At 37.1% G+C, this 25310-nt stretch overlaps 2 protein-coding genes across 2 annotated transcripts in view; both read left to right on the forward strand.

The window, feature by feature from the left end:
• Positions 1–2181, forward strand: part of Ubr1 (Ubr1 ubiquitin ligase) — a 12200-nt gene extending 10019 nt beyond the window's left edge. Inside the window, 2 exon segments of the mRNA XM_011496149.1 lie at positions 8–179; positions 402–2181. Of these exon segments, the coding sequence (XP_011494451.1) occupies positions 8–179; positions 402–1984 (1755 nt within the window). The 3' untranslated portion in view covers positions 1985–2181.
• A 9267-nt stretch (positions 2182–11448) lies between these two features.
• On the forward strand, positions 11449–24548 carry Sbf (SET domain binding factor). The gene is made up of 26 exons (XM_011495925.1): positions 11449–12150; positions 12237–12322; positions 12418–12708; positions 12930–13149; positions 13241–13482; positions 13765–14070; positions 14228–14405; positions 14487–14691; positions 16168–16597; positions 16737–17161; positions 17476–17713; positions 17889–18084; positions 18179–18488; positions 18575–18768; positions 18842–19240; positions 19450–19666; positions 19756–19957; positions 20206–20351; positions 20642–21141; positions 21733–22078; positions 22184–22331; positions 22405–22550; positions 22652–22881; positions 22955–23161; positions 23535–23617; positions 23707–24548. The coding sequence occupies exons 1-26, from the start codon at positions 12051–12053 to the stop codon at positions 23797–23799; spliced, it is 6138 nt and encodes a 2045-aa protein (XP_011494227.1). The 5' UTR covers positions 11449–12050; the 3' UTR covers positions 23800–24548.
• Positions 24549–25310: the final 762 nt, after the last annotated feature.

Genomic DNA, 25310 nt, shown 5'->3' on the forward strand with positions numbered 1-25310 from the left:
CCTACAGCTCACTCCTGCCAAACAACCGGAGTTGAGTTTCGACAAGTGGCTGGACATCATGGCCACAGTATCTAACTGCAAGATTGCCAAAACCTGTGATGGCGGTGTTCAAAAGCTATTTTACGACGATAAATGCCGATTCTGCAAATCCTTGGTTTTAAAGGAGTCGAATAAGCGAGGTATAATTATTATAATTGCAACATATATTTAGTTAATAATAATAAGCAACGTCTGTTTTCCGTCAATTCATTGGTTGCGTTTGTAGTTGAATTTTTAAAAATTTTCTATCAATTTAATTATCCATTTTGATCGGTTTAACCAATCCATCGTCATTCACATTTTATATTGCATGTGCATATATAGAATACCATGAATTATCATTAATTTATTCTTTTTCACAGATACTGCAGATGCGAATACCAGCAATGTTCATAAATATCCGAGCTTACAATCCTGCCCAATCCACGCAATCAAATGTTTCGGCGCCGACGGTTTGGCTCTGCTCGATTTCTACAGCCAAGCAGGCCCTCAGCTATCCGAGAATCTTATCGAAATGATTCAATTGTTCACGCAGACGACGTACACGAAGGGCCTGGGTTGCGAGCCCTTCGACGGCGACTCGCGAGTGCCTCTCCTTGCATGGAAATCGACCGCCTATACCGTACACGCAATCGAGTTTCTTCTGCGCGACACCGAGAAGCCCCTCCTAGGCGCCCTTTCCTCCAGACAGCGCGACAGTTTGGAGGGTTTGGTGAGAGTCTCGGCCATGATGGGCTCGAGCTGGTTGAGCAACATCACTGGTGAAGCTGGCAGCAACGATATCGATGATGAAGCTGGCAGCGATGCCGCTGGTAGCGGCGGCGGTAGTAATCAAAACATGACCGAGAGTATCGCCGAGCACGCCCTGAATTGCTTAGCGTGCCTCCTCCACACTTCCGAGAGCGAATACAGCATTCTAAGCTGGGACGCGTTCGGTATGCTCGTCACGCTCCTTTCGTCACTCTCGAACCTGCTGAGCTGCCGTAACGACGGCTCCTATCCAATTATCACGGGCAACGTCGCCGATCAATACGCGCTGAGGCTCGTCTTCACAGCCCACGTCGTCAAGATCCTCTTGACCTCCAAATACGAGGAGGACCAAAGGATGGACGTGGACGTTGAGGAAGAGGAGGAGGAGCAGCCCGGTGCCCTCCTCGATCTCATGAAGAACCTCGGACTATCGAGCGGACGGCTCTCCGCCGCGGAGATTTGGCGTCGCACCAAAGCCTGCTGCGCGCCCTTCCTCCGCTGCTGCGCCCTCTATTTCCACTACATAACGGACGTACCGGCGCCAATCGAGCTCACCGAGCGCGATGGCGACACCTACGAGAACATTTGCCGGTACCTCGGACTGCCAGAAAGCTGCGAGGAGCTCTTCGCATCGGAGAAAGTCCTGCAGCTATGCGCAGACTGGGTGAGACGAGCGCGCACGGCGAAGCACGAAATCGTGATCCCGGAGCCACTACGAATAAACCGACTCGTCGAGCTGCCCGAGGACTACAGCGAGCTCATGAACACCGTCTCGATGTTCATCTGCCCGAATAGTGACAAAGAGGACTCGCGCAACCCCACCATGTGCCTCATCTGCGGAGACATGCTCTGCTCGCAGAGCTACTGCTGCCAGATCGAGCTGAACAAGGTGATGGTGGGCGCGTGCACGAACCACGCGAGCGAGTGCGGCGCCGGGATTGGCGTCTTCCTACGTGTTCGCGACTGCGAGATCGTGTTCCTGCGAAGTCCCAACCGAGGCTCCTACTGCTGCCCGCCGTATTTTGACGAGTATGGGGAAACGGACCAGGGCCTCCACAGGGGCAACCCCCTCAAGCTCTGCAAGGACAAGTACAAGAGATTGAATCAAATGTGGCTCGGGCACGGCCTGTACGAGGCCATCGTCAGAGCCACCGAGATTTCCACATCAGTGAACGGCCAGTGGCAACACTTGTAATTAATTATTGCGATTGTGTAAGATTTATTATATTATGCCCATTAAGGACGCGAAGGCAGACTTTTTTCTAACGGGGGCTTGAAATTCGAACGTGCATTGTTGATCTTTTTTATTGTTAATTTTATACTTGAAGCCTTTCCCATTTCATCTGTTGCCTTCCCATCGCAATGCAACTTCAATACAAATTACACACACCCACGTACACACGCGTACACACTCACACATCCCACAAACACCCCAAATCGCCTGCCCCACCCATTTCAGTCTGCCTCTGTCAAGCAACACACGGATAAAGAGAGGCACTTTTGGTACGTGAATTAGCAAACTTTTTTTTTATAAATGACTGTGTATGTTAAGAGTGCTCTCAGCACTTTTCAGCGATAGGAGCTCGATATCGCGATGTTCGTTGGTTTTCTTTCCCTTATTTTTTTCTTTACTTGAGAATTCTTATTCGTTGTGTTCATTTAGACGGGCAAGAAAAAAAAAATTAACAATCGAAAAGTCAATAGAAAATGAACATCACTCAAGTGCTCATTGTGATGTTAAAACTTTACCATAGTTTAAGAATAACAGCTAGTATTACAATTGTTTATTATAGTTCTTTTTAATTTATCGAAGGCGTCATTATTCATTTCTACTCGGTGAAAATTGTAAAGTAGACAAGAACGAGATGTATTGTATATTTAAATAATCGGATATTATATAACGTTATGACCGTTTCACATTGTTTCAGAGTTTACTGGTCATTATATTTAATATTATTATAATTATAATTTTTATTATTATTGTAATAATTATTATTATTAATTACATCATCATTGCAACCACCATTGCCATTTTGTAAATTTTTAAAGGTAAATGGTCGCATTATGACTGGTAGTTATATATACTTGTTACATGTGTATATCAAACTTTTAATCAATAGTACTTGATATCGCTACGAGATTTGGTATAAACAGTAGCATTAAAATTGAAAAAATTAGATAATGAAGATAAGGATCTGAGATAGACAATTTGAATTATTTACGAAGGCAAATCAGAGCTTCAAATGATAATAAATATTTTGTAAAATCTTAATTCAAAATTATCTAATGCAATAAAAGGTTTTCTTATTACTATGTTTAGAAAACAAAAAAGAGAAACAATTTGAGCGTTTCATTAAAAAATGTTTTATTTTTCACGATATATTTTGTAAAAGCTAAAATTAGACGTAATTAAGTGTACACTCTTTTTTTTTTTTTTTTTTTTTTTTTTTTTTTTTTTTTTTTTTTTTTTTTTTTTTTTTTTTGGAAATATATCGTCAAAAAATTTTGAAGCTAATACGTCGAAATGAATGATGATATCAAATAATTTGAGTCTTTTATATCACTTTAAGCTATTGTAAATTAAAGAATAATTGCAAATCAATGTAAATTAAATTGTTTTGAAATATCAAATGCCTATAATATACCACCGTTAACATACATTGCACAAATTTGTGAATATTTTCATAAAGTCTTATTTTTATGCAAATAAATTTGTTTTTAGCGAAAAAGAATTTATCAAGTAAAATTTCAACGATTAAAATTTTACTTAAATTTTGAACCCGTTATAATGTATAAATCGTTCGAACTTTGTCTTCGAATTGGCAATACAAATAATTTTGCGTACCGGAAACAAAATCAATAATTTAAGATTTAAAAAAGAATTCGTGTTTTCACGATATTGGTTTATTGTTTGTAAAATAAAATTAATATATTATAAATAAGTTTCAATAATTATCTGTGACTTAAGAATATTATCTATTAAATATCTATATGCGTTTTGAATATTTAATATTCAAGTATTTCTTACACTAAGAATTGAATGAGCAATAAAGACTTTAATTTTTTTATCATATTACAGGTAAGTGCGATATAATTGCATTTAATTAGATAGTTGGAAAAAAAATTATTTTCTCATAATTGCAATTGAGTAAGAAAATTTAAGTGTAATATTTTTCTCTGATGCCTACTAATTAAGAAATGAAAAAAAATGTAGAATAACACTCAACTATATGACATAATAATCCTTTAAAGCAAAATAAATGAAAACGTGTTTTTACCTATTTATCGTTGCTTATTTATTTTTATTAAATGTATAATAAACATTTTCACATCTGACAGAATTACATAAATTATATGATATTCGTATATAACGACATGAATATGCATTGCATCCATATAAAATTGTATCACGATGTGTAAATTAGTAAAACAAAATATATATTATATACCACTAAAGCATTTAAAATTTGTACAATATAGTATAGTAAAGGACAACGGTTGTATCATATATTCTAATAATTACGAAAAAATTTTAATTTTGATAATTTACAATGATAATGATGTTTTTAATAGTTTTTTAAACTTATCAAAATAAATAATTTCTTTAAATATGTCAATATGTCTACTTGTATAAATTGGTATTAATAAAAAGCGACAATATATTTTAACTGAATTAAAAATTATCGTCGTAGAATTTTGTCAAGTATAATTGTTTATTTTTATTATTTTAATTCGCGCATCGAAGGAATAAAAATAAATAAAAACATTCATGATATTTTAAACAAGATTTTTTCCGTATAAAAACTTATAAACTTGCTTTAACGATTAGGATAGTTACTTAATAAATATAAATATCTATTTATATATAGAGTATAAGTGTATATGTTTTATCATTTAATTAAATATAAAGTTCAAAAAGTAAACAATTTACACAACTATTATGCATGTTTTATACAAAATTTTCTGTGGTGCCAAAACACGATCTATTACAAATTTTCACAAGAGATGTAAGCTTCTGGCACAATTTCTTACTTAAAAAAATAACTCGATTTGTTGGACAATCAAGCCAATAGCAATTGTCAAGTAATTAAATTTTCAGCAAAATAAAATAAAATCAAATGAAACTGAATTCTAAATGATGTTAGAAACAATTTATTATGGAATGGCTTGTATTGAATTTAAATGAACACAAAATTTAGCTACATGAAGTCCAATTCCTAATTAAACATTACATTAAAAATAAGTTTAAAATGGTGGCTCCTTTGATTACCATAAAGCAACGACGCATAAAAGACTAAAAAATTACTTATATATAAATGTTTAATAATAGATACTTAGTACTTTGAATTTTTTTTCTGAAGTACATTTCTCATATAAAATACATTGAATATGACGGTTTTTTATCACGTGACTCTACAGAATGGATCAATTATTAACAGTTCAGTTGACAAACCGTTAATCTTTCAGTCAATTAAACTGTATAACTTAGTTTTTCTTTTTAGTGCTATGTCTATTTATATTGGACTATAAACTAATTTTAATTGCAATAAAATTATGACTCCGAATTATATAAAACAAACGAATTGTAGAATCACGTGTTAATGTATAATAAAAACATCATTCATATATAGAAAAGATATAGAATATTTGCTTGATATGTAAACGATAATATAAAAAACATATTTTTCAATTAAATTAAAAATTTTTATAAAATAACTACATCGGTACGATAAATAATATGTTTTTATGTTTAATAATAATTAGTGTAAATATTATAAAATATATTAAATTTGGCTTTAATTTTGCTATAAACGACTAGAAAATATTAGAATTATCGAAATGCAATTATTTTCTTTCACCAAGGTTTTAAAGACGTGGTGGTCCAATATTATAAAATATTGCATAATTAACGTATTCACTCTGTTAAAATTAAAAATACCATTAATTTTTTAAATAAATATATTAAGCAAAGCATGATGAATAATGTGAATACAATAATAACAATTGAAGATGTATAAAGAAATTCAAATACGTTATACAAAATTGATCATCTGTGTGGAGAATGTATAATTGTACATTGAATCATGCATATTGATAAGATAGAATGAGTTATTACATTCTAAACATGTTTAAATTTTTTATTTATAGAAAAAGCTTCATCAAAACATAACTTACTTTTGTATATAATTATTTAAGAATGATAAGCCTTTACACTGTAATAAAAAACTTTTAATAAGTTTTTATGTTGCATTATCTCAAAAAAGGTATTCGGTAATAAATTATATTAACAGACGATGTAATATTTTTATTTGATAATGTATATTATTATTATTATTGTAATATATTATTTTGATTCTATTCAACTTAGAAATCTATTTTTATTATTCATTATTTAATGTATGGAATTTGTTTTATAACACTTATTATAATAATGCTTAAATAAAATGTTTGAGATATTTGTTATGATATAATGTGTTATATAAAAAAAAATGCTTTTAAACATGCAGAAATATAATATGCAATTGCATTATTCATGCCTTGATAATAAATTTTTCAGCAAATTTATTTTAAAGGTAAAAATTAAAATAATACTTTTGTTTTTTGTTTGAAGAATCTATTTTCAAACCCACATTTACGCAATACATACCAGATTGTTTTCATTTATAACTTGTTTTCCTTATATCTCATCTTTAAAAGAATAATAATAATTATTATTATTATTTGTTTAAAAAAAAAAAAAAAACAATGTTGTATTTACTAGAATCTTTTGCAATAAATAATTCGAAAGAATTCATATATCCAAGAAACTAATAAAAAAAAAACGTTATTGTGAAACTATTGATTTATTTTCTTCTAATTGCAAAACAATAATATATCAACTTTTTTATTATCAAGCACTTAAAACCAAAAAATAGACATTTTCTTCATTTATAATTTTTCGGGATACTGAATCGTATCGATGATTTCTTCATTTTCTAAATTTTAATTGTCTAATATGGAATTTAATGTCTCAAAAGGAAAGATTCTGAGTATCAACTATCTTCAATTTTATAATCAGGATCCATATTCATCAAACATAATCAATTTTTATAACCGGAAAATTCGATGACTAAAATTGTTTAATGCTTAAAATTATAATAATCGTCGTGATTTAAAAACTTGGCAATTATATTAATTGTAACACTTTTTTTTTTAATTTATTCCTAAAAGTGATATAGAATCATATGATTAAAAATTTATCACTCTTATTTATAAATGATATAAGAATAAAGAAAATATTTTGCTTTAACCTAAAGTAAAATTGAACATGTACTCTTTTTAATTACCTAAATTTGCATATTAAATCGTATTGTAATTAAAATTGTCATGAAATGCATTAGAATCAAACATTATTCAGCATAATATGTTCAATAATTAATGATGACGTTTTTAAAAGAATATTCATGATTAGTTACTTATTTATAGTTAAGTGATCTCAAATTTGAATGTATTCATTCTATTTTGCACTGGATTTCTATGAAAACGTAATACTTCGTTTTAAATAAATTACAATTAGTCAGTTGACATTTTGGCATCGATTTTGCAAAAAAAAAGTCTGTCCATTATCTCCGAGGAGTGAAATATAGGATACACTTGATTGGTTTGTATTACATGTATTTGCTTGCATATCATTCTTCATTTAAGTTGTATTTGGTTTACATTGCTTGAAAGACATTATAGTTATTGCTTATTTTCCATTTCAACGCTCAAGTATTTTTGTAATATCAAAGTTATTCTTTTTAAGTGCTACTTAAAAAGTGAACTGCAATGTTTGATTATTTTTTATCTCTTTATATATTAGCGTCTCAATATTTTGCTTCAACGAGTGTTGTATTTTTTTTTTGTGTAATTATTATATCATATTAAAAACATATTAAAAAGTATTTAAATATTTTAAATATTATATTCAGTTCTCTTATTTTGTGATTATAGTAATAAATTGAAACGACGACGCAAAAGTCATTGAAATAAAGTCTATCGACAATTTGCAAGAATGTTTCCAACTATTTTTAACATTAGATAAAATTTATTCTATTCGCGCAACTATTTCATATTAAATTCTAGCTGAATTATAGCGCTTTAATTCTTATTTCGACATTAAATTAAAAAATTATGTAAATTTATGTTTATTTAAAACATATTCTTCCCCTGCTATTGTTTCATGTAAAATCATATATTTTATACTAATGATATTTCTATTATGTCTTATTATTTATCCATACAAATTTTTAGTTACATCGCATTCTTTATTTTTCAAAAGGTAAATATTTTCACCGTAAATTAATTCTCTTTGTCAAATTTCATATTTCTTGACCAATATTATTCATTCAATAGAATGTTAATTATGATATCTTTGATGAAATTTTTTATTACATTCTGTTGTCTTTTTCATACGCTGTTTCACTAAAAATATTCTCAATTGATTACTGTCTTATTTCCTTGAAATCCTTGAAACGATATAGTCTATAGTCCCTTTCACTTAACTTCGGTCGTATATATATATATATATATATTTTTTTTTTTTTATGTACTCGGTCACCTCATGCTTCCTCTCCCGTTTACACAAGTTTATATATTTTAAGGAAATTATTATTGGTACAGTATCTAGTTAGAAAAAATTGATAATAACGGTAGCACAGATTATATCACTAATTAAACAGTATAATTATTTGGAAATAAGAAAGAATTTTATAAATATCAGAAGCCAATTTATATGACCATTATTAACATAATTATTTACAATGAAATATAAGATATCAAGAAATTGTTTGTTTGTCCTTAACAGATATTAAGATATAGAATCGATTCCTTTTTATCGTTTAAAAAATATTATACTAACTTAACGTAATAATAATATTGTTATGTGTATTGATTTATGACATTGCAATTATTTTTATTTCTAATAAATTGGTTAGAAAAAGAAAAATAATTTGTATTATTGGCATCGTGTCAATATTCGTATAATTGTTAAATTTATTCTAATTAAATCTGATCAAGGATGATCGAATATATTAATTAGAATAAAAAACAAATTGTCATTGTATAAAAGATATTGGTTTGTTTATGTAATATCTTTATAAAATCAGTCATATTTTACAATAGAATTTATTATGTCAAACAAAGTTTCATATAAATCAGTAATGATCAATATGTAATATAAGATTTAATAAATTTACGACAAAAAGTTGCATTAATGATATAAAAGTTATATACATATATACGTGTGTGCGCATGTGTATATCCACGATGGTGATCTTAATGTTCGATTAAAACCTGAAATTTATGATTTCATTGAGATTGTAGCGCTAAACATTTATCGGATGCTATTATAAATTCGATTTACTAGATAACCTTGTATGCATTAAGAACCGAATTTAAAAAGGTCGATTAAACACTGCAGAATATTTTATGACCTCGATAGTGCCCCAGAAGGTCAATAATACTTTCGATTGTAAGTATGCGTGCATAAATTAATACTCCGTCAATATAATTATAAATTTCACGAAATAAATAAAATAAGGTGAGTAGATAAGTAATTAATTAATTAATTACTATAATGCATCTACAATGTCAAATATAAAATACATTTTAAACAATAATTTTTATTAGATATTCGTTGTTCCTCTCCTTTACTAGATTATGTATTTTTTGCTTGTAAGAATATCTGAATTATATTTTATTATCGAAAGATAAGTGTTATGAATAGCATTACAATATATGAAAACATACTTATTGCTTGTAGTCAATTAAAAAAATAAAAGATTCATAAATTTTGTGATGTTTAATTATCTTTTACGTTGTTGTTACGATAAAAATTTGACGATTAGTACGTTCCGCATAAAATATAAAGTTTTACATCCAACAAAGTATTATGCTCATATGTATATACGCACGCACACAAACATAAAAACACCACACACACACACACACACGCATATATATATATATATATATAGAAGGAACTATCGATTGATAAATAATAAATATTTGCGCGGCAACACAATGTATACATATTTAGAAATTTCAAAAATAGAAATACATTATATTTAGAAAATTGTTGCATGTATGCTCACACGTGCGCATATATTTTCATTTATGTCAATATATCGTGACAATTTTTCACTTTGTTTTTACCGAGAATTTATTCAATTGTAATTTGTGTGTGTGCGTGTAAAAATCCATATCCATTCGTTCGTGATAATTTTGTCGATTTTTTTACTGATTATTTTTCTTTTTTATTTAATGCAAATGTTTCATTCGTTGGCTAATTTTTTTCCTTTCTCAATAAATAAGTTAAGGAATTGTTGTTTGAAATTATGTATTTTTAGCATTCCAATTTCAATACGTAATGAATAACGAGAAGGAGTTTAATGTACTTGAATGCGATTTTATAAAAATGCAAATGTAAAGCTATTTCAACGTTATTTACGAATTTTCAAACATAAACACTTTCTCAAATTTAATAAAATACATTTTTCAGCCAATAAACAATACAAATCAGCCAATATACGCAGTTCTTCGTCATGAATCTATTATTGCAATTAAGTTTAAAGATAGAAATTATCCGTTTAGGCACGATAATGTCAATGCATTGGAAATGAGCAACGCGCCGTCGAAGGACGAAATTAAAGGAAAAAGAAGGTTTTATCATACATGTGCGTGCGCGCGGGCACATATGACTTTTTAATTTCGAATTTAAGCTCGAGCACTTGTGAGAGCGGCGGTCGTCTCATAAAATGAGAAGATTCATCATCGGAGAAGATATCGCAGACTCGAGAGTCCTAAATTATTATTATTATTATTTTTTTTATTATATTCAAATGAGCTGTCTCACGCACATGGGGCACCGCACACGCGCATACACATCCGTATATAAGTCTCGTAAGCGGAAATACTGGACGATGGCTGCGAAGCGAGGGGCGGTGGGGGCGGGACTAAACATTTCCGAAGTTTCCGGGTGGAGTAGGTTGTCGATACGAGGGCAGCATCGCTTAATCATTAGGACGATGAATAAGCGAGGCGTTTCGCCATTCGTCATAGATTTTGGCGCCGTGGACGTCGGGAGTGGAAGCCGTCGACGGGCGAGCATAATCGCCCGTAGGGGTCCGATGCCACGGGCTGAATGCCACGAGAGCGCGCAAGAGGGCTGAAGAGAGACGGTTGCCTAAGGGCGAGAGTGGAAGAGAGACAGAGGGAGGAAGAAGAAGAAAGGGGAGACAGCTGTGTGCGCGCGTGTGCGAGGGAGCGCGGCGAACTTCGTGCGTAGGAAGGGAGCGAGAAGGAGATATAGGAAAGGCGCCGCCGCGAACTCGAGCGTTTGACCGTTTCACTTGCTGCGATGTAATTGCGAGCGCGCGCGCGCACACCCTTCTGTCTGTATTGCGTACGTCTGCGTCAGCGAGCGTGTATCTGGCGGCTCTTTGTGAGAAGTGCGCGAGAGTGGCTGGCTGGTCGATGACGTTGGTTGTCTGCTGGCGGTAAGTTGATCATCAACCACTCGCCTCATCTCCGTTCACGCTAGCGCGACTGATCCGCGCTAATTTTCCGCCACAGTCTCCTCCTCATCCTCCTCCACCTCTACCTCCACCACCACCTCCACCTCCATCTCCATCTCCATCTCCATCTCCATCTCCATCTCCCCTCCCCCCATCACGTCCTACTCCTCCTTCTCAAGTCGTCGCTCGGCGCTCAAGTCCCCCCAAGCACCGATACTTCTGCTCCCTCGGACCCGAGCCCACCAGCCTCTCCCGCTCTCCATCCCTAAAGGTTATGGATCGAGACATTGGGGTGTGGCTACGGGGACCGATTTTTTTTATAAAATCGACGGGATTGTGAACGTATACCGAGCGTGAGGGATTCCCTCGACGAGGCTTTGCTACGCCGCACCGACGATCTCCCTCATTAAAGCGAGGAGTCCTTAGTTGCAGCTTGTCGGTTGGTTAAGCGATACTCTTGGCCCCAACGTCGTCGCGATCCTGGTCTCGGACCGCGCGCGTCTCGTGGCTGTCCAGCATCGCGGATATTGGGCAGGAGGTGGATGTCAAGGCTCGAAAATGCCCTGGGGCAGCATACGACCTCTGGGAGACGTATCATGGCCTGCGTTATCGTTAGGGTCCATTGACATCTGTTGATCCATCGGCTGATCAACAGCGAAGGGAGAAAAGAGGCTTGCCACTTGTGTCGCAGGCCCATGATAATACAGGCTCCTTACCCTATGTGGGATGTTGAGCGCAACCACTCCCACTCAGCCCCACGAGTACACAGAGATGTCTCGGTTAGCGGATTACTTTGTAATCGTGGGCTACCATCATGAGAAGGAAAGTAAGTATCAGACTTTTTATTAGCTCCATTATGTTGTGCCCAGATCCATCTGTGTGTTTAATAACAATTTGTTCTTAACTGCTTAGGAAGTGGTACTAGTAGTGGAATAATATTGCAAAGATTTCCGGAGACGGATTGGCCAGACACCCCGTTTATCGAAGGCATAGAATGGGTTAGTTTGGATGTTTGGTTCATAAACCTTGCGCTTGTCAAATTTTTAATGTTAATTAATGTAACGATAAACACTCGTTCTTTAACTTTCCATAGTTTTGCCAACCGCAAGGATGGGCCCTCTCCACCGAAAGACAAGAGCCTCGATTTTTTGTATCAATATTAACAGACATAGACGCAAATCGTCATTACTGTGCATGCATGTGCTTCAATGAAACCGTGTCAATAACACCAAGTAAACCCGTAGATGAGGAGGAAGATCCCGTAGATGGGGACAGTCGCAATTTAGTTGTCAAAACGCTACCAGCTATTGCGCATCACAGCATTATGTATGCCCCAAAATGTTTAGTTTTGGTATCCAGACTCGATTATATCGAAACGTTTCGTGTGAGTAATGATTTTGATGTGTTTTAATCATCCTTGGATGTACATTTATTATGAGAAATTAATTTTAATAATCATAATATGGCCAATGGCAACAATTATGATAGAATAATAACACTAATAACAATAATAATCAGAAGAAGAAGAGGAATAAGAACTAGAACAACAACAGCAACAATAATAGTGGCGATGTAACCTAATGTTTTATTTATTTTTAATTGCAGAACTGTCTGGGTATTATCTATACCGTTTATGTCGAAAATCTTGGAATACCTTTGGAAACGCTCGTCGGTAATATTTTGGGATGCATACAAGTACCACCGGCTGGTGGACCTCAAGTACGCTTCAGCATTGGTGCAGGCGACCGTCAAGCACTACAGCCACCAATCAGTCCTTCTCTTCCTATTACTCACACAAGCGTTAATTTATTATTTCAACAGTTGGGTAAATATCAATCGATAGCTATTGCTCTCACCGTTAGCATGGAGTGACTAGAGATGCATATGTCGGCTCGCTAATTATCACCTTTTAATAGGTATTCGTAATGTTTTGGTATTATTCTGCGCCGTCATGACGGAGCATAAGATTTTATTCCATTCGGCAAGTTATTCAAGATTGACAGAAGGATGTAGAGCGCTCACCGCACTGATGTATCCATTTCGTTATACTCATGTATACATTCCACTTTTGCCAGCTGCTCTAGTCGAAGTGTTGAGTACGCCTACTCCCTTTATCATGGGTGTGCACAGCTCTCTAAAATATGAAGTAGCCGAACTGGTAAGTTTAATGCACGATTGCTAAGCGATGTCAAGTCTACTTCTGTAAATGCCTCGAAAAGAACTCTTTTAAACATAAAACCGAAACATAACATTCTACCATTGTCATTAAGAGCTTGTAAAGGCAATTTGAAAGTTTGTTATGGTAATGCACCCTGTCATCTGCCTATCTGTAATAATAATAACAACAACAACAACAATAAAAGTAAAAGAAGTAGCAATAACAATAATGATGATGATGATGATGATAATAATTAAAAGGACGTGCTCTTCCATTCGACAGATGGATGTGATTGTGGCAGACTTGGACGGTGGCTCGATCATGGTACCCGATGGAGTTTCGCTCTCCTTACTACCGGAGCCCCTTTTATCACAAACTCAGGACGCCCTGTCGTTGGTCTTGCAACCGGAGCTCGCTTGCGCCGATTACGCCTTTCCACCACTCGCCACTAGAGCTCCTCACCCCCCCATGCTGGATAAGGAACTTCGCGCGGTCTTTATGAGAGCTTTTGCACAATTGCTACAAGGCTATCGTAGCTGCTTGACTCTCATACGCATTCATCCAAAGCCAGTCATAACATTTCACAAAGTGAGAGCGCCTATTCTTTATCTATTAACCGTGTTCGCATTTATCGACTAAACGACCCCACTCCATTACAAATTGTACAATAAATTAATCCTCGGATTAGTTTATTACGTCGCGCCCACCTTCCAATCCATCAATTTATTCCTACGATGATTCGCAGGCTGCTTTCCTCGGCGAACGCAATTTAACGGATTGCGACTTTACGACGCGGGTGCTGGACTGCATGTTCTTTACTTCGTTTATCGCCGAAAGAGGCCCACCCTGGCGGGCCTGCGACGTATGGGATGAATTGTACAGTAACTTGAGCGACCAATTAAAACAAGAGGTCCAAGATCATAGTAAGTTTATCGAGATCATCTGCAGGCGGATGTGCAAAGTACCCGTCACCCATTACTTATCGACTCTTCTTCTTCTTTTAGGACTGGTACTTACGCACATTCAGGAATTGGCTCAACAATTGTATACCAACGAAAATCCAAATCCTCAGCCGTATGTACAAAAGATTTTGAAACCGCCGGAAGGAGCTTTCGCAAGAATTCATCAGCCGCCACTGCCGCGCGTTAATCCTGAAACGGTGCAGGCAATAATTGACGAAGGTCTAGCCAAAAGTAATCTGAAAGTCAGGTTGGTAGTAAAGCATTTTTTACAATGCGATATGTCGCGTCGTGAGCATCGAATCATAAGTCGCAAGAATAAGGCTTTTTCGACAAAAATCTTTCGAGCTAATAATTCCAGGGAAATACGGAGGGAGCGAGAGGGGGTGGACTTAAGGGGGAAGCGATCGTTCTTTCGATCGAGATTTATCCCATGTGTATTATTAATTATTTGAAGAAGTGGGCGGGCGAAGAATTTCATTGAAAATCAACATCAAAGGTAACGCTAGGAGGCTCCCCAAAGCCAAGCCTCGAAGATCTTCCTCTACGTATACGTAGCTTATTTAATCGATTCTTGTCTTCTTGCGTCCTCTTTTTCGACCTTACTGCCCCCCCTCCTCGCCGCTCCACACTTCATTTGTTTTTCATTTCACCGTTTGGGAGGCATTTGTCAAATTGCGAGAAAGCACCGCTTAAGCGATTATTATAATCGTCATTTACAATATAATTAACAATTTGAATCAACAATAAATTTAAGTTTGAAATTTTAGATTACCGTTAGATTAACTAAAGCTTCTAATTTAAAAATATTTTAACGGCCATGTTGCGAATATTTTAAACATATCTTTGCTAAAAATTAATTTTAATATTATAAACAATATTATTACGGCTCGCGACATTATAATTTTACTTAAACTATCGAACGATTTTAATTCCAACTATAATATATATATTCTCGAGATTTTAATTTCTATCATACGAGTACTTTTTTTTTACACTTTTAATAGCCCATAAAATTGATTTCACGCCATTTATTATCCTTTAATACACATTCATATACGTGCTGCAAGTCGTCATTTCCTTTTTCTTTTTCCTGCTCTCTCTCTCTCTCTCTCTCTCTCTCTCTCTCTCTCTCGCTCTTTTCTACCTCTTTATCAATACACCCGTTAAACATTATTCGTAATAATAAAATTTATTATTTATTTCATATTGAATTTAAATTTTATCGCGGTAGTTAATTGCTTCGTGTGTGTGTGTGTGTGTGTGTGTGTGTGTAGGGTATCACTAGACACGGTATTATTAGATGAAACAATCAAGGTAACAGTATCCTATAACTGATAATACTTATTTATTAAAATCAATCATTAATTAAGTCACTCGCTCAGAAATGACAATATTATTCCGTTATTGACATTAAAAATATTAAAGCTTCGCGATTAACTGACGCCCGAATATCGAAAAGCAATAAAACATTTAGTTGAAGGATATTTTTATGGACATTTTGTCGTGCAGGGTTTTGCAGTCGAGGTTATGCGCTTCTAAGGCACATTATTTGCCAGAATATTAAGATTGTAGGGCGACGGAAAGTCATGGGGCTCGCGGTGCCAAAGTCCAATCACCTTTCGCGTCGCCTCTGCGTCGCTTACCGTAAAGCGACGTTATCAGGAAGCCGATAAGAGAAGGAAGATGCCTCGGGGCTAACTTGACTGGACCATTGCTTTCGCAGACTCTCGTCACTGAGGCCCATCCAGCCGCGTATCGTGCCGACGGGTCCCCACATATCCATCGTCCACGACACCCGTCACCTCGTCAGCAACTCGGCCCGCCGACTCGAGGTGTTGCGCAGCTGCATCAACTGCATCTTCGAGAACAAGATATCGGACGCGCGCAAGACTTTCCCCGCGGTGCTGCGCGCCCTCAAGAGCAAGGCGGCGCGCCTCGCCCTCTGCATGGAGCTATCTCAGCACGTTGTCGGCAACAAGGCCATGCTCGAGCACCAACAGTTCGACCTCGTCGTCAGGCTCATGAACTGCGCTCTCCAGGACGACTCGTCGATGGACGAGCACGGAGTCGCCGCGGCGCTCCTACCACTCGCCACGGCCTTCTGCAGGAAACTCTGCACCGGCGTGATCCAATTCGCGTACACCTGCATACAGGTGAGTCATCCTCATCCTTCGACTCGAATAGTTAAAAAGAGCCAACGGAAGCTCCTTTCTTTACCAGCATTGCCCCTCCGATCCTCCATAATAGCGCACTAATTAACTAACCTAATGATTAACCGCCCGAACGATGCAGGAGCACGCGGTCTGGCAAAATCAGCAATTTTGGGAGGACGCCTTTTACTTAGACGTGCAGAAGGACATCAAACGGCTACACCTGCCCGGCGAGAACAGCCTATCGCGGCTAAACGACGGCGTGCTGAGCCCAACGAGCCCGAGGGACGGCAAGGACTTGCTGTTCAGGGACCGTACGCTAATTTACCGGGGCCAGGAGGCCTCGGCTCTCGAGATCGCCGCCGAGCAGATGAGAATATCGTCGTCCGTCAGTCCGGAGAAGCAGCGCGAACTGATTGCCAGCGAGGAGAGCACATTATACAGCCAGGCCATTCATTATGCCAATAGGATGGTGAATCTGCTGGTGCCATTGGATATCGGAGCCAAGACTCATCGGCAAGATCACATTTTCGACGACGAGCGCGCGAGCAATAGCGTAACCAACAGGTCCGTCATTCCTATCTGCATTATCTAAGTCTAATCTCGCAGACTCGTCGAATTTTTTTTTTTTTTTTTTTTTTTTTTTTTTTTTTTTTTTTTTTTTTTTTTTTTTTTTTTTTTTTTTTTTTTTTTTTTTTTTTTTTTTGTTGTCTATTAAACTTTTAATTTGTATTAATATTTGTCGCCGGTGGCTGTTGTTGACAATATTATATGTTGACGATGTTGCAAATATTATAGGAAAAAAATATTATGGATGTAGCGAACCATCGTATCGCATGCGCTCACTGATCCAAATAAAAATATCCTTTGGGATTTTGTAGCGTTGCCAGTGATAGTGGCGATGCGGAGTCTGGCTTCGAGGAGACCGACCCCGGAGAATTGGGTAGTGCGGTTATTCGGATGGTATCGCGATTCGTCGATCGCGTCTGTACCGAAGGTGGCGTGAGCGCGGAACACGTCAGATGCCTTCATCAAATGGTACCTGGCCTCGTTCACATGCATATCGAAACCTTGGAGGCCGTGCACAGGGAGAGTAAACGATTGCCACCGATACAAAAAGTAAGATATCCACAGTTTATTGCACCTCGTTTGAGTGGGAGGATGTTTTCAAAGTGTCGAGTGTGCTCAAATAAATGGGCCGTCGATTGCGATAATAACTCCTCCTCCCGTCTTCATTCCTCAAATTTCTCATGGGTTTTTTTTTTTTGTTTTTTTTTTGCTGTTGTGGCTTTAGCCGAAAATATTGACGCCGAATATGCTACCCGGAGAGGAGGTGATAATGGAGGGTTTGCGAGTTTATCTTTTGCCTGACGGACGAGAGGAGGGCTCGGCAGGTCTTCCAAAAACGCCACCATTTTTACCGGCTGAGGGGGCGATCTTCCTTACAAATTATAGAATTGTTTTCAAAGGAATTCCGTGCGATCCTTTTGGTAAGCCATTGTATTTTAACGGAATGGCCGTCGATTCGATTAGTTCTCATAATATCGGCTCATCGAGGCTCACATTATGATATTATTGCAACAGCTTGCGAGCAGATGGTAGTGCGAGCCTTTCCAGTTACGTCATTAACTAAGGAGAAACGAGTTGCCGTGCAGCACTTGGCTCACATCGATCAATGCCAACAAGAAGGACTTCAGCTGAGATCGTGCACCTTCCAATTAATGAAATTTGCATTCGACGAGGAAGTGACGCCGGAGAACGTGGAAACTCTGCGGAAATTAGTTCATAAGGCTCGGAATCCCCCACACATCTTTCATCATTTCGCTTTTAGTGGACAAGTGTTGGTAGCCCCAACCACCCACAATAAAGGAAAGGAAAAGCACGCTACCCTTAAGTGAGCCCATTATAAAATTCTGGTTTGGCTTCGACGCGTCATTTTGCCATTGATAATGGTGAAATAATGATTTCTTTCTGTTGCAGAGGTTTTGCTAAAAAAACTCTTTTAAAAACGGCTAGGAAAGCTGGATTTAAACCCAAACAATCCTCAAAACGACAAAAGTATGTTTTGCCAAATATGAATCTCACTAGTAATAATAAATACATGACATCTCCTGGTCGAATGAGTTTACCGATAACGGAAAATAATGATCTAAGCCATGACGATGATTTAAGTGGTAGGCAGTTGATGCTTCGAGCTTGTTATTGTCCAATCTATTCGCATTTGCTTATTCAATTGTTGATTTTCAGTAGACGAATTCGAAATACCAGGAATCGTTGTTCCTCCCGTAACAGATGCCAAAACACTAGAACGACTGTCGGAGAGAAGTTATGTAAGAGACTGGTATCGCCTTGGCTTGTGCTCAAGTGGTCCGCACAATAATCGGCGGAACGAGCCATTTCGATTGACCTCAGTTAATTGTGCCTATATGATATGCAGAAGCTATCCCGCTTTATTTATAGTTCCTACCTCTGTAACGGACGAGAGCATCCGTAGATTTTGTAGATTGTACAGACATAATCGAATTCCAATAGTGACGTGGCGCCACCCACGAACGAAGGCTTTATTGATTAGAGGCGCCGGTTATCATGGTAAAGGTGTTATGGGAATGCTTAAAGCTCATCCGACCTCTGCCGGCAATCTCAAAGGTATATTTTTCATCCACTATCCCCTAGTACGTTAATTCCTTCAAATAATACGAATAATATGTGTGCCGTTGCTTCAATGTACTGTAAATTTACTCTAAATGTACTGCATAAAACGTGAGGAGTAAAAAAAAATATTGAACTCGACGCTCGGCAAAGGCAAAATAATCTCATTCAACCACTCTGAGCGACACGAACATTTCAAATTTCAGCGAGCTCGTCGGAGAGTACGTCGTCTTTCGAACAGGAAAAGTACATAGCAGCTCTTGTCGCCTCAACACCAGTATCGATACTACGACAGGGTTCGGCCTGGGGTATGTCCGATAGCTCCTTAAGTATCGATTCGCTGCTACTAGCAGCCGAGGACCGAAACGCAACTCCCGAACAATCACGAAGAAATCCATTTAATAAAGCCATGGGTACTTTAAGGTAACGTCGCACCTCGGGCAATTGTTCGTGACGTTCTATGACGCCTTAATCAAATCGCCAAGTTCGCTCATTGATTATAATACTTGCAGCTCTTCGGGTGGCAAGGGTCCGAAAAATTTCGGTAGATGGGGCTCTCTGAAGGACAAGAGACAAAGCTCCCAGGCATCATTGACATCGGCAAACCAAAGAGGAACGGTGAGGCATTCGGCAGATTCCGATAGCGGCACCGAGTGCGTTCATACATTTCAAAGAGCTGCCCTTTATATCCTTGGAGAAAAGGCACATATGAAGGTATTATTCCTGTGACTTTTGAGTTCGATTGAATATTTTATTTTTTTATTCATCTTTTTTTCTTTCTTTTTTTTTTACTTTTAATTATCTTCTTTTGTAATTCATTAACATTTTACTTATATAGCCTTTATTGTATTATTTGTCCTATGTGATATGTCTATATCGCTCACCTTATCCCATGTATATTAAAGTTCGTAGAATAAGGCCAGTCGTAAAAGCTCGTAACGTTTATTCATTATTTCATTAAGGGAGTGAAAGCTGAATCAGCGCCGAAAACCGACTTCATACCCGTGGAATTTTATGACGTAAGGCATACGAAGGCTGCCTTTAAAAAACTCGTTAGGGCCTGCGTTCCCAGTTCACCCAATGTGGAGCCTGACGCCAGCTTTTACAAGTAAGAAAATCTAATCTACTCTCTCTCTCTCTCTCTCTCTCTCTCTCTCTCTCTCTTATATATCGAGTTTTTAATTCAAATAAATCAAAATGTGGCCCAATGACATGGTAAAGCAAATGAAATGTTGATTTGATACCAGTGTAAATTGACGAAATTGTCCGAATGTTATTTACATCCATGAGAGAGCGTTATTGAGCTAAAAGACGATATTCAGCATTAAAAATTATTTAATAGAATTGAATTCGATATACTTTCCAAATTTTTAAAACAATTTCCAATGTCAATTTCAGGCTAATAGAGAGCTCGGAATGGCTTCAGCAACTTCAAAGTCTGATGCAGCTTGCCGGAGCCGTAATAGACCTAATGGATTTGCAAGGGTCGTCGGTTTGCGTGTCCTTGGAAGACGGATGGGATACAACAGCGACCGTCTGCTCGATCGCCCAAGTTTGCTTGGATCCGCATTATCGAACGATCGAGGGCTTCCGGACTCTCATTGAGAAAGAGTGGCTGGGCTTCGGGCATCGTTTCGGTCACCGCAGCAACCTCGCCGTTAACTCGCAAACGACAAATTTCACCCCCACGTTTCTACAGTTTCTCGATATCGTTCATCAGATCCAGAGGCAATTTCCCCTGGCCTTTGAATTCAACGACTACTATCTCAAGTTTCTAGCATATCATTCGGTGTCCTGTCGATTCAGGACTTTCTTGCTCGACTGTGAATTCGATAGAGTCGAGTGTGGAATAACGGCTGTGGAGGATAAACGAGGATCCCTCACCAGTCATCATAAAGGTTAGCACTACTGAATATTGATAATGAATATTGGATTCCCTATAACTTCGTTGCTTTCTAATCTCTCTTATGGTCGTCTCTCTTTGAATTTTTTTTCTTTTCTTTGTCGCTGCTTCTTCCAACGATGCATCTCATTTATAATCTAGCGATAAATTAATGACTCGTTCTACTCGTCCTTGTATCTATGTGCTTCTCCATCTCACTCTTATTCTCGCTCGCTCGCCTGCCAGCCCACTCTTTCTTTACTTCGTTGTCATCGTTTTAACGTTTTCGTTTATCTTAGTCGGTCACTGCATTCCAATGTCCTTCCTACATTATCAGTCTCGCACAGTGGCTGTACATGAATCATACAGACATAATTGTTTACGTTCATTTAATCGTTAGATATTAATTGCCATAATAAACGCGTTAAGTTACCCAAGCATTTTGCCTCTATCATCGTTACCAACATCCTCGACGAATTTCATTAAGATACACGTCCGTGATTTTGTCGAAGCAGCAGCATCCGCAATAACCCGAATGCGCATGAAATGATCTTAGCGATCGATTCAACTGGAAGAAAAGTATTTTAATTGTCTCATCTTTGAAAAGGTGTGGATACCGGTAGCGATGACGAGACGGTGTATCCCGGTGGCAGATTGGCCGGCACCAATACTGGCACGAACTTAGGCCAGAGCATATTCGACTACATCGAAAAGCAGCACGCGAGATGCCCGCTCTTCTACAACTTCATGTACACTCCAAACACGGAACACCCAATTCTCCGGCCCGTATCGCATTTGCCGAGCTTGGACATATGGCAGTATTATTTAGAGGAAGAACTGGCTCACGGGCCCGCTTACGACCTTGAGATACTCCAGCAAGACTCGCAGCAGGAGGAGGAAGCCGAGGCTGCAGACGGCACTGTTAAGAGTAATCGAAAAGTCGTGACGCAAGGGTACCTATTGTCGAGCTCAATGTTACTTGATGTATTCGCAGTCCCCATGGGAGGGGTTCGAGTCTATTGAATTTTTTTCTCTTCTTCCCTTTTCTTTAATTGTAGGTACAACGGTGTCAGCACAATGGTTCCCGACCAATTTACTCATCTTCTCGAAGAGATTCACAAGCTCGAAACGGAGCTTGGTCATCTGCCCCAGAAGTGGAAAGTCTTGTGGGACAAGCTCGAATTGCCCAACACCGACTCGCTAACTGTACGTTCGCAATGTCCAGCATTTTCCTCAGCATTTTCTCCCGTTTAATGGCAATATCATTTCCTCGTTGCAGAGACACGCGTCGTTCAGCACGGCGCTTGTACGACACCACGGCAGATTGATTCACAAACGCTCGACGTTGGAGTTACTATTGAGGGGAAAGCTTGCCGGTGGAAGCACAGCTGGAAACGAAAACTCCGTCTATGTCCATCCCCACAGGTAGGTATCCTTCCCCGGCGATTGATTGCAATCGTAATTGACGTATAAACCGCGAGACGTAATTATAATTGTAATCGAACTTTTACTTTTTGACGCTGAAGATTCGAAAGACTCGACACGGCTACACCGACACACTGTGACGCGTGCTCCGGTGTTCTATGGGGTCCCGTTAAGGCTGGATTACGATGCGTCGATTGCGGGCACGTTTGTCACGATAAGTGTGCCGATTCCGTGTCGAAAAATTGCACGAAATACAAAGCGGTAGGCTCGGACAATATACAAAATCACACTCTAACCAGGAGTGGTGGAGATAATGGAAGCGTTAATTCAAGTGAGTGGGAATAACGTTGAGAATTAGTAAGCCTAATCTTTCCCACTTCTAATACTATTCACTTTGCCTGCAGGTGTTACGACATTGCAAACCTCGTCGCAGCAATATTACGAACAATTTTCTAGTAATGTGGCGGAAAATAGAACGCACGAGGGTTACTTGTATAAACGCGGAGCGCTACTTAAGGGATGGAAGCAAAGATGGTTTGTTTTAGATTCGATAAAACATCAATTGAGATATTACGATGCAATGGAGGACTCAAACTGCAAAGGTTACATAGGTAAGCGTAATTAAAGCCATTTTCAAATTTACATAAATTCAATTTTAATTTCATGAATAAAGCAGAATCGTCGACGACTTTGATTTTGCAATAACATTTCATTTATTATTACGGAATGGATGCAATATCTTGCAAAAGACTTACATAATTGGGCGAAAATCATCAATCCCTGACATTAAAATACGATAATTAATCGTGTTAATGATTTCTTAAATGCACGATTCACTAAGAATTCATATGTTATTGAAAAACATAAATAAAACAAACAAAGAAAAAGAGTTAATAATATGTTAAACGATTTATATCCTCCAACTGATTGACTAATGAGATGTTTAGCCAACTCATTCTATAATTTATATTTAATAAATTATAGATCTTGCCGAGGTTGTATCGGTAACTCCTGCAGCCCCTGTACAAGCACCTGGGAAGAAAACAGATGACAAATCGTTCTTCGACGTAAGTTGACCCCAAGCCAGTGGGCTTATTTAAAAGCTTACAACAATCTATTATAAAGTGTTACAAAATTTGTTTAATTGTCGTTTCAGCTTCGCACAAACCGCCGGACGTACAATTTTTGTGCAGGTGATGCCGCGACAGCACAAGAATGGATCGAGAAGGTCCATGCGTGTTTGCAGTAGTGCCTCGATATCAATTTGTTTTTATACGAAATTAAACAAGTGACTGATAGGATAATTATTCCATTATGTGAAAGACTTTTGTATAGTGTACTCGTGAATGTCATGAATAGCAAATTTACGTTCAAGTTATAATTTTTATTAATTACAATTTATTAAAAATTATGTGATTATGATATTCCTAATAATGCCTATTAAAGTGTTTACGGAATAGCATTGAAGTACGTTCTATCTACATAAAACAAAAGTTAAAAAAAAACTTGTTCTAATTTTTATATAGCTTGTTCGATTATGCCTTTTTAATGAGCGATTACATAATTTATGGAGCGTTACAATTTTCTTAAAAGAATCTGTTTTCTACTTTCCGTTAAAGTGCGTATTAGTAATGATTAATAATAATCAAGCAAATTGTAGGTACGTAAGCTTTTATGTCCCTTGATATGTTGCGAGGATTGTTATCGCTAGATTTACATGGGGCGATTTTTCTTAAATTATATAAGATGAGCCAAACAAGAGAGGAAGATACAGCGCGTCTGTTCCTTCGACTCTATCATATCAATAATTAAATTTTAAAAACTTGTGTAGCTGTTAACGACAGAAGAGAATTTGTAACTATGAAAGTGGTATCGTTGTAACGGAGGTGGATTATAAAAGAAAAGTTGATCTGTCGCTGATCATTATGATTCTCGTTTGAAAATTGTACAAATGTCCTTGTATAAATGGCAATATAATAGACATATAGTGGATGCGAAGTGAGTTAAACATTTTATTGTTATTTTATGACTTACGTGATTTTATATTTTAATTTTACATAAAATGCTATATGTATTTTTCTATTGATTTTTTTTTTGTTAGTTTTTTTTTTTTTTTTTTTTTTTTTTTTTTTTTGTTTTTTTCAATAATTTTCCAGAAGCTTAATAATTACAAAATATTATGACTTCTCTTAAATAAAGTATAATTCTTTCTACGAACGTCTATAGTAATTTCATTTTCGATTACACGACATCACCAATTCGAATTTTCATTTAATGAACCATTTGAATTTAAAAAGAAGAGAGAGAGAAACAGCAACAATGACACAAATACACGATAAAGCGCCGTTTTCACACAAAGTGATATCGTACCATGAGAACACGCCTTTCCATTTCAGTATGATAAAAAAGAAAAATCACTAGCTGAGCGAGCGAGGTCTGGTGACTCGTTGGCCCTCTTTCTAGTTTCTACCTAAGCTTTCGACCATTTCCTTTTCATGTTGTTGCGTTGCATTAGAAACACGTGGCTGGCGCTGTAATTTGTTATTTATACGAATATTAAAGTGCAAAACGCGTAAGTATGGATTGGAAGCGAATTTTATTAATCATAGACATTTTAATCCATTGGTTTTACGATCGACTGTGGCCCCGATTGGCTTGTTGGGCCGCCGGCATACGTACGGGAAAGTCGTTGGCTGCACCAAAAATGTCCTACGGATTTTAATTATCATTACAATTTTTAATTACCGCTAATCGTCATTT

This window comes from Ceratosolen solmsi, unplaced genomic scaffold (genome assembly GCF_000503995.2).
Source record: "Ceratosolen solmsi marchali unplaced genomic scaffold, CerSol_1.0 scaffold11, whole genome shotgun sequence".
In the NCBI taxonomy this organism is placed as follows: Eukaryota; Metazoa; Arthropoda; class Insecta; order Hymenoptera; family Agaonidae; genus Ceratosolen; species Ceratosolen solmsi.